The 14,604-nt window shown below is 33.8% G+C and overlaps 2 protein-coding genes across 2 annotated transcripts in view; one reads left to right on the top strand and one right to left on the bottom strand.

Moving 5' to 3' along the window:
* The window catches only part of LOC125026417 (39S ribosomal protein L46, mitochondrial-like), an 8,868-nt gene extending 1,190 nt beyond the window's left edge, over nt 1-7,678 (top strand). Inside the window, exons 2-6 of the mRNA XM_047614858.1 lie at nt 1,824-1,942; nt 2,286-2,490; nt 3,232-3,374; nt 5,458-5,589; nt 7,324-7,678. Coding sequence (XP_047470814.1) covers nt 1,824-1,942; nt 2,286-2,490; nt 3,232-3,374; nt 5,458-5,589; nt 7,324-7,482 — 758 coding nt within the window. The 3' untranslated portion in view covers nt 7,483-7,678. The remainder of the gene's footprint in view (nt 1-1,823; nt 1,943-2,285; nt 2,491-3,231; nt 3,375-5,457; nt 5,590-7,323) is intronic.
* A 3,813-nt stretch (nt 7,679-11,491) lies between these two features.
* LOC125026358 (triple QxxK/R motif-containing protein-like) lies at nt 11,492-14,604 on the bottom strand. The gene is made up of 4 exons (XM_047614757.1): nt 14,466-14,604; nt 13,616-13,676; nt 13,322-13,410; nt 11,492-12,755 (listed from the first exon to the last, which is right to left on the bottom strand). The coding sequence occupies exons 1-4, from the start codon at nt 14,595-14,597 to the stop codon at nt 12,666-12,668; spliced, it is 372 nt and encodes a 123-aa protein (XP_047470713.1). The 5' UTR covers nt 14,598-14,604; the 3' UTR covers nt 11,492-12,665.

Here is a 14,604-nt window from a genome sequence, read left to right as displayed (position 1 = left end):
TGACGAAGACAAAGTCGAAACCGGTCAAATACATCTCTTGTATTGTGAAGATATTCATTCTCATTCATACCTTTTATACATATATATATATATATATATATATATATATATATATATATATATAGGTAGATAGATATAGATATATAGATATATATATATATGTATATATATATGTGTGTGTGTGTGTGTGTGTGTGTGTGTGTGTGTGTGTGTGTGTGTGTGTGTGTGTGTGTGTGTGTGTGTGTGTGTGTGTGGTTGTGTGTGTGGTTGTGTGTGTGTGTGTGTGTGTGTGTGTGTGTGTGTGTGTGTGTGTGTGTGTGTGTGTGTGTGTGTGTGTGTGTGTGTGTACATATATATATATATATATATATATATATATATATATATATATTTATATATATATATATATATATATATACACACATATATATACATATCAATATGATATATTTTACTTTTTCCTTAATTTCATATTGTGCAAAAATTTCTCTACTACACATCAAAATTTATATGGTGAGACTTGAAACCATCATCATATTCCTGCACTCTGTAGGAATATTGGTACAATATTCCCCCCTGTCCTCTGCATTCTCATCCAAAAAGCATGTCCTTTCACCTATTAGCGGCAGGACAATATACTAGCCACTGTAGTTTTTGTGAGTTTTGTTGCACACAGACAGCTTCACAAGTGCTCAGCCACTGAGGAGTCTGTTAGTCAATCCTAGTAACTCTGATTTCCTGATTTCCCCATTGCCTAATTTTCCTATTCCTTGGATTTATTGGAAAGTATTGTTTTTTCTGAAGTTGTTAATATTAGTACCTTTATTAGTAGTATTATGAATAATATAGTGTTATTAAAGTACTAATAACAATAAGCATTATACTATAATCAAGAATCTTGCTGAAAATCAAGGAAATGGGTAAACAGGTGAGATAAGGAGGACTTATAATTGACTTGTAGAGCCATCTCTGTGTAAACAATTAATAAACTAAGATTACAGTGGACATGGCATATAGTCACGGCATCCACAGCCATTTCATTAACCCATTGGAGCCAGATGCTTCACTGCCATCACATGGCCCAAAGTACAGGCATTAGGCTTACTTGATTGGCCACTAATGTGTGCGTGGCTTGTAGGCCATGTGCAGTGTTATGTTCTCTTTTTCTTCATAATTGTTTTTAGCTTTTTTGCCATTTATCCAGATGGAAATAGATTGTTTTCCTTGCACAGACTCCCAATCACTCAGTGAAAAAGTATTAACAATAAGTAATATTTTGTTATTAGTGTCTTCTCCCCTCCCCCTCATAATATTCAGTTTTCTGTAATTCAACCTGTGCCACCAGTCTCAGCAGCCATGAACGGGATTCCACACTCTTTTATCAATGGAAATAATGCCAAATGAGTCTAATCACTCTCCAAGAGGTTTCTGCACTCATGGTGAGTCTTTCCTGTCACCCCATCCTTCAGCTGAAATGCTTTCAATGGCAAGCTTGCATAACCCCGACCCACAGCCAGATTTTCCCATAACATCTTGTTCATGTCACCCGCCCCTCAAGCCAAATCTTTTCATGACATGAAGGTCTGTAGGGGTTAAGTGTGAATGACAAAAGGTAACCAGCTTTTTTTCCTTACTTTTGACAGCTTTGAATAGTTCCCTCATGGCTCCCCCCTAATCTGGCAAGTACAAGATATCTATAATACATTTTACTGGGTCTTTTTATTCAGTATTCCCTCTATTTCATATCTCATTTCCTGGGACTAAGGAAAGAATTGTTACTTGAGATATGAATTAGGCACTTATATGTTTCTTGCATCTTACAGGAAGACAGAGCACAGCAGTAGAGGCTACAGGTAGATGGCAGATTGTTGGAGCAGCATGTATCACACGACCACCAGTGGTTTGCCCCCCAATGACTCCCCTTGAAGCACAATATTCAGAGGTAAGTGTAATTTTAGCAACCAAGTGTTAACACAAGATAAGAGGAGATTTGAAAATGGATACTGTGATTCTCTAGACTCAGTAATGTGTCCTTTTATAGAATAGGTTCTGAGTGAGCCGAAGAGCCAGTCAAAATTATGTGACTTACATCTGAAGGAAGAGGATAATTCGTAGATGTTTTAAAGACTTTGTTTTTAATGTTATTTATACCATTATTGTTATGACTTATTTATGAAGTATTGTCTCTGTCAAGACTAAAATTTGGCTTTTGTAACAGAGTCAATTCAGTCTAGTTAAACAATAGCTAACTTAACCTATAGACTAACCTCTGGGCAATATTCTAGATGCTAGCCACAGTAGAGAAGGAACTCTCCCTGAAGAGCAACCACGAACTAAGACACGAACAGGATTTGATGCGAGTAGAATTCTTGAAATCAGGAGATACAGAAGAAGTAGACATAGAAGAAGCCTCCAAACAAACAGCTGTAGAATTTGAGGACACTTGTACCGAAGAGCTCAAAGCCTTCACACCAGCTCCAATTACAACAGGTGAGTCTTTTCCACTCTTCAGCATTTATGTATTTGAAATGAAGTAACATGAATATATGTGGGTTATCTGAATGATGGTATGAAGTAGTTTTATTTTTCCTTGGATAGTGTTTTTAAAATTGAAGCAAAATATTTGTGGCAGGGCTTTAGGAAGGATGTCACAGATATTGTTGTCTCTTTGTTATTCCAATAAATGTTCAGAATAAGACTTTAAACAGCCAGGAAAAAAAAGATTATGTAATGGTTAGAAATAGCACATAAAACTAAGCTTTTAGGTATTAATATATAATCTGCTTGGTTAAATCCAGTGATGCTCTGCGTGTGTGTGTGGGGGGGGGGGGGTGCCTCCATCAAAGGCAAACAATCTGTTAGATATATTCTGGCAATTTTTTAGCCAAATAAGGAAGTCAAAGCTAAATCCTGCTGGGTATATATGGGAAATGATTATTGGCCATTACGAGATTTCTTCTCCTTTTACTTTACCCATTAATGCCAGGATGCCATGTACATGCATATCATGTCCACTGTCATTTTAGTTTATTCATTTTGCTAACAAAAGCTCAGTCACCAAGGAATCAATCACTAGTCCTACTTGATCTCCCCTCTTTACTCTTTTTCTTGATTTTTTAAAAGATTTTTGTAATTTAACTCAATGCCGCTAGGAAAATTGGAACTTTACATCATCCTTGTAAGAAGCACACCAAGAGTTATTACTTCAAGGCTATTATGTTATTGTTTCAGAGGCTGATAAGAAAAATGATCTGAGCAGTTTAAACAGAGCCCTTGAAAGATCGCTGATTTTAGTAGTCAAGCAGAAGCTGGGCAGCGATCACCAGTGGGTCTTACCTCAAGCTCCTTGGGTACCAGGAGAAACCTTAAGACAGGTAAGATGGTTAGTGATATACCTGAATCAATTCTAAATATATTGAAAGTGAGGACCCCAGTTTAGGTTGTGTGTTATGGCTAGGTTTTATCTGTTTGTAGTGACTATTTTCTGTGAAATCTAGTGACAGTGACTCTTCATAAAAAGATTATAAATTGGGCATACTTAACTGCTTTTGCACTATAGTTCAGGGTGTTTACATTGAATGTCTTCCCATAGATGCCACCGAATTTTGCATAGGAACTTGGTATTGATAGTCTGTCCTTCAAGGACATGAATGTATGCTCTTGGTCTTGTCACTGACCTTGGAAATTGTAAGTTCATCGTCTGTGAAGACAACTTTTTAGTCACTTTCTTGTAGCCATAGACCCAGCACCATGCTGTGGATTCTTCCAGACTTTCACAAGGCTATTTTGAAAGTGTAAAGGAGATCCAAAATAAACTGCAAATGGTGGTGGTGTCTATCTTAAGGATCATAACTTCCAGAGATCATAATTTGATTTGATTTTATTTTTTTTTTTTTTTTTTTTTCATAATCTCCAAACTTTTTTATCTCAATGTATAGAAAACATATTTATCCCTTTTAGTATGACAAAAAGAAAATTAGTAAATAAATATATAAAACTGGAAAAAATATCAGTATTTTGGTTATATTACCTGAAAGGGATGCCAATCACAGCTTTCAAATAAAGTCTTCAAAATCAGCTGATGTGTATCATATTGGAATAATGAACTGTCCTGAAGGTGGTGAATGTACATGAAATATTGTTAGCAGTTGAAATATAAGAGTTTCTGGCACAATTCCTTTAATTGATTTCTGTCATCATCAGAAGTTAAGCTACAGTCAATAGTCTAGATAGAATGTTTTGCAGTGTGTCATCAAGCTTTTTAGTTGTGGCTTATTGTGGTGATCACCAGATATTTCAGATTTTAGAGATTTTCATGAAATGGAGGACATTGATACTGTCAGATATTAACCTTATGAAATGTTATGAAATTCAAGGTAATAAATTATTAGGGATATTTTGAATGGTATCCACTTTAGGATAAGATAGTAGTAGTTATAGATTTGGAATTGATCATTTTACATCTGAATGTTTTAAACTATTTTCCACATAGTCAACCTGTACATTTAGGCACTTGTACAAGTTTTTGGATTAAATCATCAAACTATCCATTAAATCATTCATGAAAATGGTTGACTACTCCCAGGAGCTCTTTCTCGACCCAAAATCATTTGCCTCCCAAAAGGTCCTTCAGTATGGTGAAAATATGAACGAGACAAGTGTATTTCTTAGGTTATATATTCTGAAATTTCCTACCCAAAACTGCCAAATTATTTTTCCCAGCATCACACCACAACACATTATGCCCCTGCAATTGAAAATGGCATTTTGTAATGACTTCAGAAGTACACTATGTGTCAGCACTTATTGTGGTTCTTGAGGGCATGACCTTAACAACTAGTAGACCTTCTTAGTGTCATGACATAGGATGAGCTGGTGGCAAAAGTGCATAGCAAGGGAATCTGAAAACTTCGTTATAGGATACAGTAAGTGTATAAATGTTCAGGATGACTCTATGGGGAAAAAGTGTGCAGTGTATAGATTTATTTATTTATCATTTTTAGAAGCCTATAACAGAAGTTATTTATTCATAAAATGGACGTTTTCCTTAGGATAGTATATTGATCTTAACTTCATTGGTGGATTCTTAACCTTATATTGCCTAACATTACAAATTTATCTTACAAGTTTCAACTAGCTTTCAGTGGGACAGATAGTAATCTCAGTGTCAGATATGACTAATACATATAGTATCCTGCTCTCATGGGAGACCAACTGGAAGCTGGTCAGTCAAACATGGGGCCCAATAAAATGTTGGCCACAACACATGTTGCACTTGGAGTTCTTGCTTAAGTTTTGTAATTGGTCATTAATTTTCAGTGAGAAGGTCCATATAAGAGTAAAACCCAGAGCATTATCTTGTGTAAGCAAGGGAAGTATACATGAAGGAAGGTGGTCACAGAATTAAGAAAAGTTTAGCTTCTGTTAACACATAGTCCCAATTCTCTCCTTTTGCAGACTTGTGAACGTGTGGTCAGAGAAACTTGTGGAACATCCTTGAAAGTGAAATTCCTCGGTAATGCTCCCTGTGGATATTATAAATACAAATTTCCCAAGCAGGCTCGAAAGGAGGGATTCATTGGTGCAAAGGTGAGGGTGCAAAACATTCTGATTTGTTGGGTCATGTTGTCATTATGTCTCTCTCCAAAATTTAATGTATGAAGAAATACATAGAGAACATGATTTTTAACCCATTGGATTCCGTTTGTATCATAGCAGTCAAATTGCCCAAAATCCAGTCATTAGGCTTATGCAAGCAGCCAGGTGCACAAGAACATGTGCACACAGTGACAAGATTCTATGCCTCCTATTAGCAAAGTTATTTACTTTTTTTACACTGAAGCATTTTTAGCTTTTTAGCCATTTTCTAATGTCCATGTTTGCCATTTGATTTGTATTATCCAGATGGTAATAGTTTTTTTTGTTGTACAGACTCCATATCATCTCTCTAAGTAATCTCAGCACAGGGCAAGAAAAATAAAACTATGTAACACTATGTTATTTTTGTCATTTTTTTCTTCTATTTTTACGTAATATTCAATTTTCTGTAAAACAACCTGTATCGCCACTCATGGCGTCAGGAATACAATACTGAGCATGGAAATGACATCCTCCATGGAGGCGGTGTTCTTCCAGTTACCACTCACAGACATTACATTCCACACTCATACATCAGTGGGAGTAATGCAAAAGCACCAAAGGAGGTTTATGCACTTGTGGCAAGTCTTTTCCATCACCCTGGCCTTCAGCCACATTGCTCACGATGGCAGGTTCTTGTCACCCAGCCTACTGGCAGATTTTCCTGTGACAACATGTTCACATCACCTGCCCCTCGACCAGGATTTTATCATGACGTGACGGTCACATTACCCGGATCCAAGGGGTAAACTTCTTGATACATGGAAACAGATAACATCTCTGTTATTGAATGCTACATCCTTTAGGTCACCACACCATACATTCTACTTTCAACCAGGCAAGAGGGTTACATACCTAACACATTAAATACAAGATCCCATCAATCATTACAGTATATATCTGCTAAACTTTGGATACCATCCTAGACTCCCTCCCAAATACAAGGCAGGATAATTCTACATAACAGTAACAAACACTACCTTGCCAAGTATCTCACAGCAGAAACAAAATTCTTCCTCATACAAGAACACCTAGACACTTCTCACAGACATCACTAAGGTCATTCACAAACATCCTCAACTCTCTATCCCCACTTGCAAACACTTCATCCTGTACTAAACATATATGCAAGCACTTCCCAAACAAGCAACAAAGAATATACAGCTCAAAGAAGTCAGCAGAAACCATCACATTCTCTTAACGTCATGAAGTGACTGTAAACCAGCTGTTAAGGGTATTGCTTAGAGAATGGGGGGAAAATATATCTGCATGTTAAATTTAAATTTTGTTAAACATACTTCCAACACTCTTTATATACAAATATATATATATATATATATATATATATATATATATATATATGTATATGTGTGTGTGTGTGTGTGTGTATACATAGTTCGAAATCCTGTTGAGGCATATAGCCATTTCTATTCATCAGTGCTATGACATTTTCTATGAATTGTAAGTAATTCTTAATCATATTCACTCATTAAGCTATGCTGTATTGAAGGCAACAATATATTGAAAGATATATGGTTATATAGAATCTTCAGATAATGACATCATCCTCACAAAAAGTCACTCTTCATGTATCCTGTTCATTTTCTTCTTCAAATTCAAAAACAAACATAGCTTTCAAAAAAATTCTTAATCCCTTCTCTTCTAACTTGGAGTATTTTCCCCCAGGTTTTCTTCTACAAGGGAATGGTTAGGGAGGCAAGTGGAAACGTACAGCCCGGACAGGATGTAATAGAGCACCAGTGGCTCGCGCAGGACCAGCTGGATGAGAGATTGAAGCGATCCTACGCTGATTCCGTATCAAGGTTCCTGGTGTCAGACAAGTGAGCAGGGTGTGGCACTTGATCACTAGCTTGTATAATATACCAAGATCAAGAAGGTTTTCAGTGAATAGGGTTGTAACGCAGTATAAGCGAAATAGGTACTGTATCTCAGAATGCTGTGCACAATCCTTGGTTTCCTTTGTGGCTCCATGTAAATATTTAAAAATGTTTTTGTAATAAAGCATTATATAGAAAAATAATATTTGGATATTTTCTTTCAACCATGCATATCATTCTTGAATGGCGTACAAATATATATTTATATATGAAAATTTATTTAGCTTTCGGGTATAGAAATTATTTGTTTAATTTTGTAATCCATATTTCTTATAGTATTTTTCAAATATATTTTTCCCTCTCTCTCTCTAGTTTCCAAGCAGCAAAAGTCCCCTTTTACACTTACAAATATATATATATATATATATATATATATATATATATATATATATATATATATATATATACACTTTTCCTATAGATTTACTCTTTCATTTTATATTTACAAGTAAACATACAATTGTTCATGAAGTAAATCTGCAATTAATTATTTTTTGTTTATGCTTCTTTAATCTTATCTGTTAGATGTAATTGGATTATTTAGTTCTTTCTCAGTTATTCTTATTTTTTTACAGATAAATTATATGCTGTGCTCATTTTTTTATTTTTTGGTGAAATATCTCTGCACATAGATGGCTCTGCTAGTGCTTAGCCACAAAGGAGTCAATTAGTAGACCTTGTGAAAATCAAGGAAAAGGGTAAACAGGCGAGAAAGGCAGTACTCATAGTTGGCTCATTGGTGACTTAGTACATCTATGTGTAAAAACAATTAATAAAGTAAACTCATAGTGGGCATGACATGTACGTATATGCCATGCCTATCGGATTTGCGTTAAGAAAACAAGTATTGCTAACAAATGGGAAGTAGGTCATAAAATAACTTTCACCATTTCCTTTTTCTTTCTTTGGTATATTTTATTATCCTTTTTTATATTACACCTTAAAGATGACTTACATAGAACAATATATAAAGGGCATCCACTTAACTTAAGGATGAAATATAGATCAAAAGTAGAAAAGACATACTGATTACTTTGACCAAAATAAAAGTTAATTATATTGTTAATCAATATGTGTGCAATTAAAAACAATAATGATAAATCAGTAAATTCTTTCCCATTCAGTTCTGTTTTCGACTTCATTTCTAAGTTCCTTTCTTATGCACTTAACTCACAGGTCTTGGTTTCATGTACCTTCCACTGCATTTTTTTCCATGAATTTTATTGCACACATTGCTTCACAAGTGCTCAGCCACCAAGGAGTCAGTTAGTAGGGACAAGTGATCTAACCTGATTTCTATACTCCTTGAATATTGGAGACTCTTTTTCTAATGCCATTAATATTGATACTGTTGTTATTATTATTATTATTGACATTATGATTATTATAATGTTAAAATACCATTAACAATAAAAATGAAAATCATTTAAAAAATTAAGGAAAACAGTAAACAGGTGAGATAGGTCCAACAGTTGACTCACTGGTGTGACTTAAATATTTTTAGAGCCATCTGTGTAAACATAATAAATTAGAATTATAGTGAACATGACATGCATGCCATACCACCAATAACAATTAGGTTAAATATGGAAATTATTTTTGAATCAGGTTACAGATAAAGTTCAAGTGTATCTAAAATTGCAGATTTCATACTCTTATGTTTTTACATTTTATTCAGACTTAGTGCAAGCACAGATTTACAGAGGAGATGATGTTATGTGCTTTGTGTCATGTGTTGTTGTCCCAACCTTATAGAGAAACAGATCTTTTACTCTCAGGCCTGTTGACGCTTTCTCGCTGCTAAACAAGAGGCATTGGTAACTGAAAAATAACTCATGGAGAATGGCATGGTAGAAATTATGAATCTAATCAATATGAGGCTCAGCTTTGGGACATTCCTAATGTTTGATTGCTCACTGGTAAGTTGGAGATATGTATATACTCATTACCCATTCGGTGGTAGTTATTATTTTTGTGTTTTACTATGTAAAAATTTGGTACTTATATATAAAAGAGAAATCTTAAAAGTAAAAATTAAGTGCAATATTTCCAGAAACTGGAGAATATTACCAGTATGAAACATTCATACCCTTCTTTTTACCTCAGTAATATATATAGTGGGTCACATCCCGTGCAGTACTTCAATATTCAGTGAAAATAAACATTACTCTATAAATACAAAAATATTTATGTATGAATAATTATTTTCTAAAAACTAAACACAAATTTCCTTCGATGTAGTTTAACATACCAATAATTTATTTGTAGTTCACCAACATAAAAGGCCAGGTCATTGATACTAGCCCCTCCCATCCCTTGCTCATTGTTGTTGTGGGAGGGCTTAAGAGGGGGACTGAGGCCCAATGTAGGGCATCACCCCTACCTTGGGCCTCAGCCCTTGCTGCAATTAATTTTGCATTCTTTTCTTCTTCTTTCCTTTTTCTTTTCTTCATCCCCTTGTTTTGTCCACAATTTTTTGGCGTTTTCACAATAATACTTTAACATAATGCTCCCTACTCCCTTAAGTCCTTCCCCGTCTAACAACCTCTTCTATACCCCATCAGCTCCCCGTCTCTACCCTTTTCACTACCATACTACCCTCTAGTACTATTCACATTGTAACTTTACCCTAATCATTGCCTCATTCCTAACCCTTTTCACTACTATATTTTACCATAGTGCCATATGATGTCATATAGCATTTCATTACCTGGGGGCTTTGTCCCCAAGCCTCACACCATCGCTATATTTTGAATACACTGCTTATGATCTGATATTGACATGGCAGAAATTTTTCAATAGATAGGAATATGTATACTAAGAATAAAATGTGTAAAAACTGATCATGGAAGAAAGAAATAAACTTGAATAAGCATATAAGTAAGATAACTAGAGCAATGGCTGTTTTTACAAAGATAATGTGCAGAAAGATATACTGTAGCTCAGAAAAATTAGTTTTGTGGTTTTAATTTGACTTTATTTAGCAACATTTACTTTTAAAATACTATCAAGATATCTTTTATTAAGGATAAAACTATAATATTAAAGGTTTCCTTTTTTCTGTGACTTTAGGACAGATATGCATTTTCTTTATACAAATAAAAGGGTAAATGTCAATACATATTGAGCTGAGGGGGATAAATAGCAGATGAAAGATTGAGAATAATTTTCTTTGTCAATCATCCTGTATTTAAATGACTTTATGTTCAGGATTTTTTGTACATTAAATTTACTCCTCCCTTTTAAAACTGAATATAATACCAGTTTTTACCTTTGTATTTTTAAATTATCATCATCTCAATAGAATGAAGCTGCAGCAATATAGGCCTATCTGGAATACTTTCAGGTAATGGCCAGACCCAAGGCACAGTCGTCTTTTTTTAAATAATTTACTATATTGTATCATATGAAAAAAACAGTCAAGTAGAACTAATCTAGTCAGTAGTTTTGATGTCTGTCCCCTAAGTGTAGCTCCCAGGAAGTCATTTGAATCCCTCCCTCCCTTCCTCCGTCCTAAAATTCTGTTTTTCTGTGATTAATTTTAATTCAGTAGTTGGGCGCAGTTTAGGGGCGATTTCCATGAACACTACACATCAGATAAAGTTTTTTGTAAAAGAGGTCAGTTGAATGATATCAAAGATACCAAAGAACAGATTTGGGCAAAATAAAGAGATTTCTTTTACCAAACTATGTGCAGAGACATTTCACAAATATGGAGAAAATGAGCACAGCGTTTTCCCCATTTTTTATTAATTTTCTCCAGCGGCATGTGGTTAATATTCAGGTAATATAAACAAGATAAAATGCACCATTATACATGAACACACACTCATAAATGACTATCCAGAAATTTCTTTTCCACATACAAGAACTAATGATACTGACCACTTCACTTACATGCTATAAGGAATAAAAATAAATAAATATGCTTATCTAAGGTAAGAAAACTATGTCTCTATAATTTATTATTTATTGCATAATATAAAAAAAAACTTCAGTGGTAAATCTTTCCCGTAGAAAATGTACCTTACATATTACATTTGTGCATAATTCTTTTATCACAAAAATATTTGTTCCCAAAGTCTCACTACTATTCAAATTCCACATTGGAATAACAAATGAATAGCACTAGAATATAACAATGGTAATTTACTGCTTTGTCTTTAATACTTTACCATTACTTATAAACTAAATATATTTATACCAAAAATGCTATTTTTACCAAAACATACTTTACAGATAAAATGTAACAAAATAAAATTTCCCTTTACTTAATCAACAAGTCACAACATTAGTTTAAACAAAGACATTTATCTTCAGTACAATAAATTTCAAAATTAAGATAGGGATATAGTTTAATGTTAATAAGAACCAGATATCTCACATCTTATTATCCTTGAATTAGAATATCATTTTTTTCATAAATAATGAAAAATAAAACATTACAGCAAACCTATCTGCAAAAATTTCCGCTGCCTTTGAAATACAGTTACCCAAGACAAACATCAGAATAAATAAAAAAGCTTTGGTATTAGACTGACTAAAAAGTAGAAAGCCATTTGAAAGGTTCTGTTTTATCATAAAAATTATGTTTGTCATTATGTATTTTTTTAAATAAATTATTAAGATATCTATCTTCATTTGCAGACATTCATCTGCTCATTATTTAATTATACCAAGAGAATGTCAACACATAAAAACTTCATAATATGCCCATAAAGACTAGTATTAAACAAGCACCAGATAATTCCTATATCAAAAAAGTACCCAAACAGAACCACTAATATCATCATTTGAACTATCAGTAGTGTGTAAAATATTGAATGTATTAGTTTCCAAAGGTTATTATTGCTATGCTGTGGATTAAGAATATGTAAAATTTACTCCCGTACGTTATAAATGTCCCAAATACTATCAAATCTATTTGCACCCAATTCTCTATCCTGCATAGTTCAAAGGTATTTTACACTTTGGTAAAACTGTTCTACTTAGTAATAAATACAGTGAATATTGCTATACATCAAATCCACAAGTATGCATTATATTGAGCATTGAAAATCTTGCCTATTATAAAAGTTAACAATTGCTCTATGTGCATAATGCATTGTATAACAATTCATATGGCAGTGCTTACTCCACTTTCTTAACAAGCCACAGGTACAGCAGCAAGTAGCTCAGAAGGACCATTCCAGCAAAGCCACTCAGAACAATTTTAATATCCTGAAAAGAGAAGTCTATTTATTCATATACTTATATTCTGAACAAGCTTCAAATTTCTGAGGAAAACCTATGTCATCAAATCCATGATTTCAGCAACTTCTTACAGCTGCTTAAAGTAGAACATGCATTTCATTTGGTTAAACCAGTGGTTCTTAACCTTTTTTATTACCAAGGCCCCCTTTTGGAATTTGTCCTTCCCTCCACACTTCCCTTGCATCTGTTAATAAAATTCCAGCCCAGATTTTAAAGAAAATTATAAGTATGTTTTCTTAGTCTCTTTAATGAGTATGAATGAGTGGCATTATAATTAATTTTTCCATTATGTGACCATGCTCTTGTTAAGAGAATAACAAAGATAATTAGAGAAATTACTGCCTTTCTTCCAAGAGCTTGCACTCCCTTTGGAAAATACTTAAGCCCCCCTAGGGGGGCACACCCCCCGCATTAAGAACCACTGGGTTAAACTGAAACATTTGCATATAATACCAAGAAAATGTAGTTGTGACTACTTAATAATGGCACAAATATGAAAATCAGAAAATTAATAATGAAAAACAGTTCTATACTTGATAAAGCTTTGGAGAGTTGCTTTTCATTTCTGTATTCTTCTTCAGCACCTTGGCATCAACATTGGTTTTTTTCTTGTACTGAGTTCCTGAGGGAATGAATAAACAGGTATGATTTTTATTTAATAATTCATAATTATCATTTTATTTTTACTCTTTATTTTTTGACATATGAGAGAGAGAGAATGTAATAATATTGTTAATAAGAAATATCAATTAATAACTGCCTTAGAGAGAAAATAAAGGCAGTGACAGTAAGATACTGATGAAATCAATAACAATTACAATATTTACCAATTTGCTTCCTGTATTTGTCCACAGGAAGACTGTGCGTATGAACATCTTTACGGCCCATCTGAAATGTATTAAAACATCAGTATAATTTCTACATTCCAACTATGTACTGTATATAATACATATTTAACATCTTTATTAAATATGTAATCAAGAGATACGATCAAAATTTCTTTTGTTTTTCCTTTTGTTTCTAATTTGTCTATAAAAAAAAAAAACATATAAAATGGTAAGATCAATGCTTTCTTATTTCAGTTATCAAATAAGACTTAATTCATCACAAATTGGTTTGTATACTGTATTTCATCCAAGACTGAAGTTAGCCTTTATTTGCAAAGAAACATATCACAAAGTAGGCAATTTTACATATACTAAATATAACATTGGTTAAATTCATATCAATCTCATTTATGAACAATAAGATGAAGGGTTTATTACAGTGTAATTCACTGCCACCTAAACATTTGAAGGAAAATCCACAGAAATTCATATATGGGATGAACTTAATTTCTTCTTTGTTAAGAAAGGATATATCTGACTCGGCCATTCACTGTGCACTTTAAATCCTATGTTAGACAAAATACATTTAGTTTGAATAACCTGATGAGTTACTCCTGTTTCGAACTGCGACTTAAACTACAAGCGTCAAATAATAACCTCCCAAATAACTATCAATTCAGTTGCCTAAATTGATAACCAATAGATAAGCTTCTCGCTCCTAAATTCCCAATCGAAAACTGTTTTCAGAAATATTTCCGAAGTAAAAGGATGTCATAAAGTCTAACGACCACTCAAAGCCCACCATAAACATCCCAAAAATATTGCAATGCAAAGAAACAAAGATCTATACCTCTAACTGACGATAAAAGCAGAAAATGCCACGCTCATGAACTTGATCTTCTTGACACTGCGATCTTTGACACGTCCCCTCGGGCGGTGACGTCGCGCGCTCCGGGGAATTGCTGTGCGGCGCCCGGGTCATCGTGCAG

The sequence above is a fragment of the Penaeus chinensis genome, chromosome 6, assembly GCF_019202785.1.
Source record: "Penaeus chinensis breed Huanghai No. 1 chromosome 6, ASM1920278v2, whole genome shotgun sequence".
Lineage (NCBI taxonomy): Eukaryota > Metazoa > Arthropoda > Malacostraca > Decapoda > Penaeidae > Penaeus > Penaeus chinensis.
Note: the sequence above shows the minus strand (reverse complement) of the source record. Positions and strands in the feature narration are given on the sequence as shown.

Coding starts and splice junctions, on each gene's coding strand:
- LOC125026358 (XM_047614757.1), bottom strand. CDS start 14,597: ATGACCCGGGCGCCGCACAGCAATTCCCCGGAGCGCGCGACGTCACCG. Junction 13,411..13,615: donor CAAATACAGGAAGCAAATTG/GTAAATATTGTA, acceptor TCATTCCCTCAG/GAACTCAGTACAAGAAAAAA. Junction 12,756..13,321: donor ACTCTCCAAAGCTTTATCAA/GTATAGAACTGT, acceptor TTCTCTTTTCAG/GATATTAAAATTGTTCTGAG.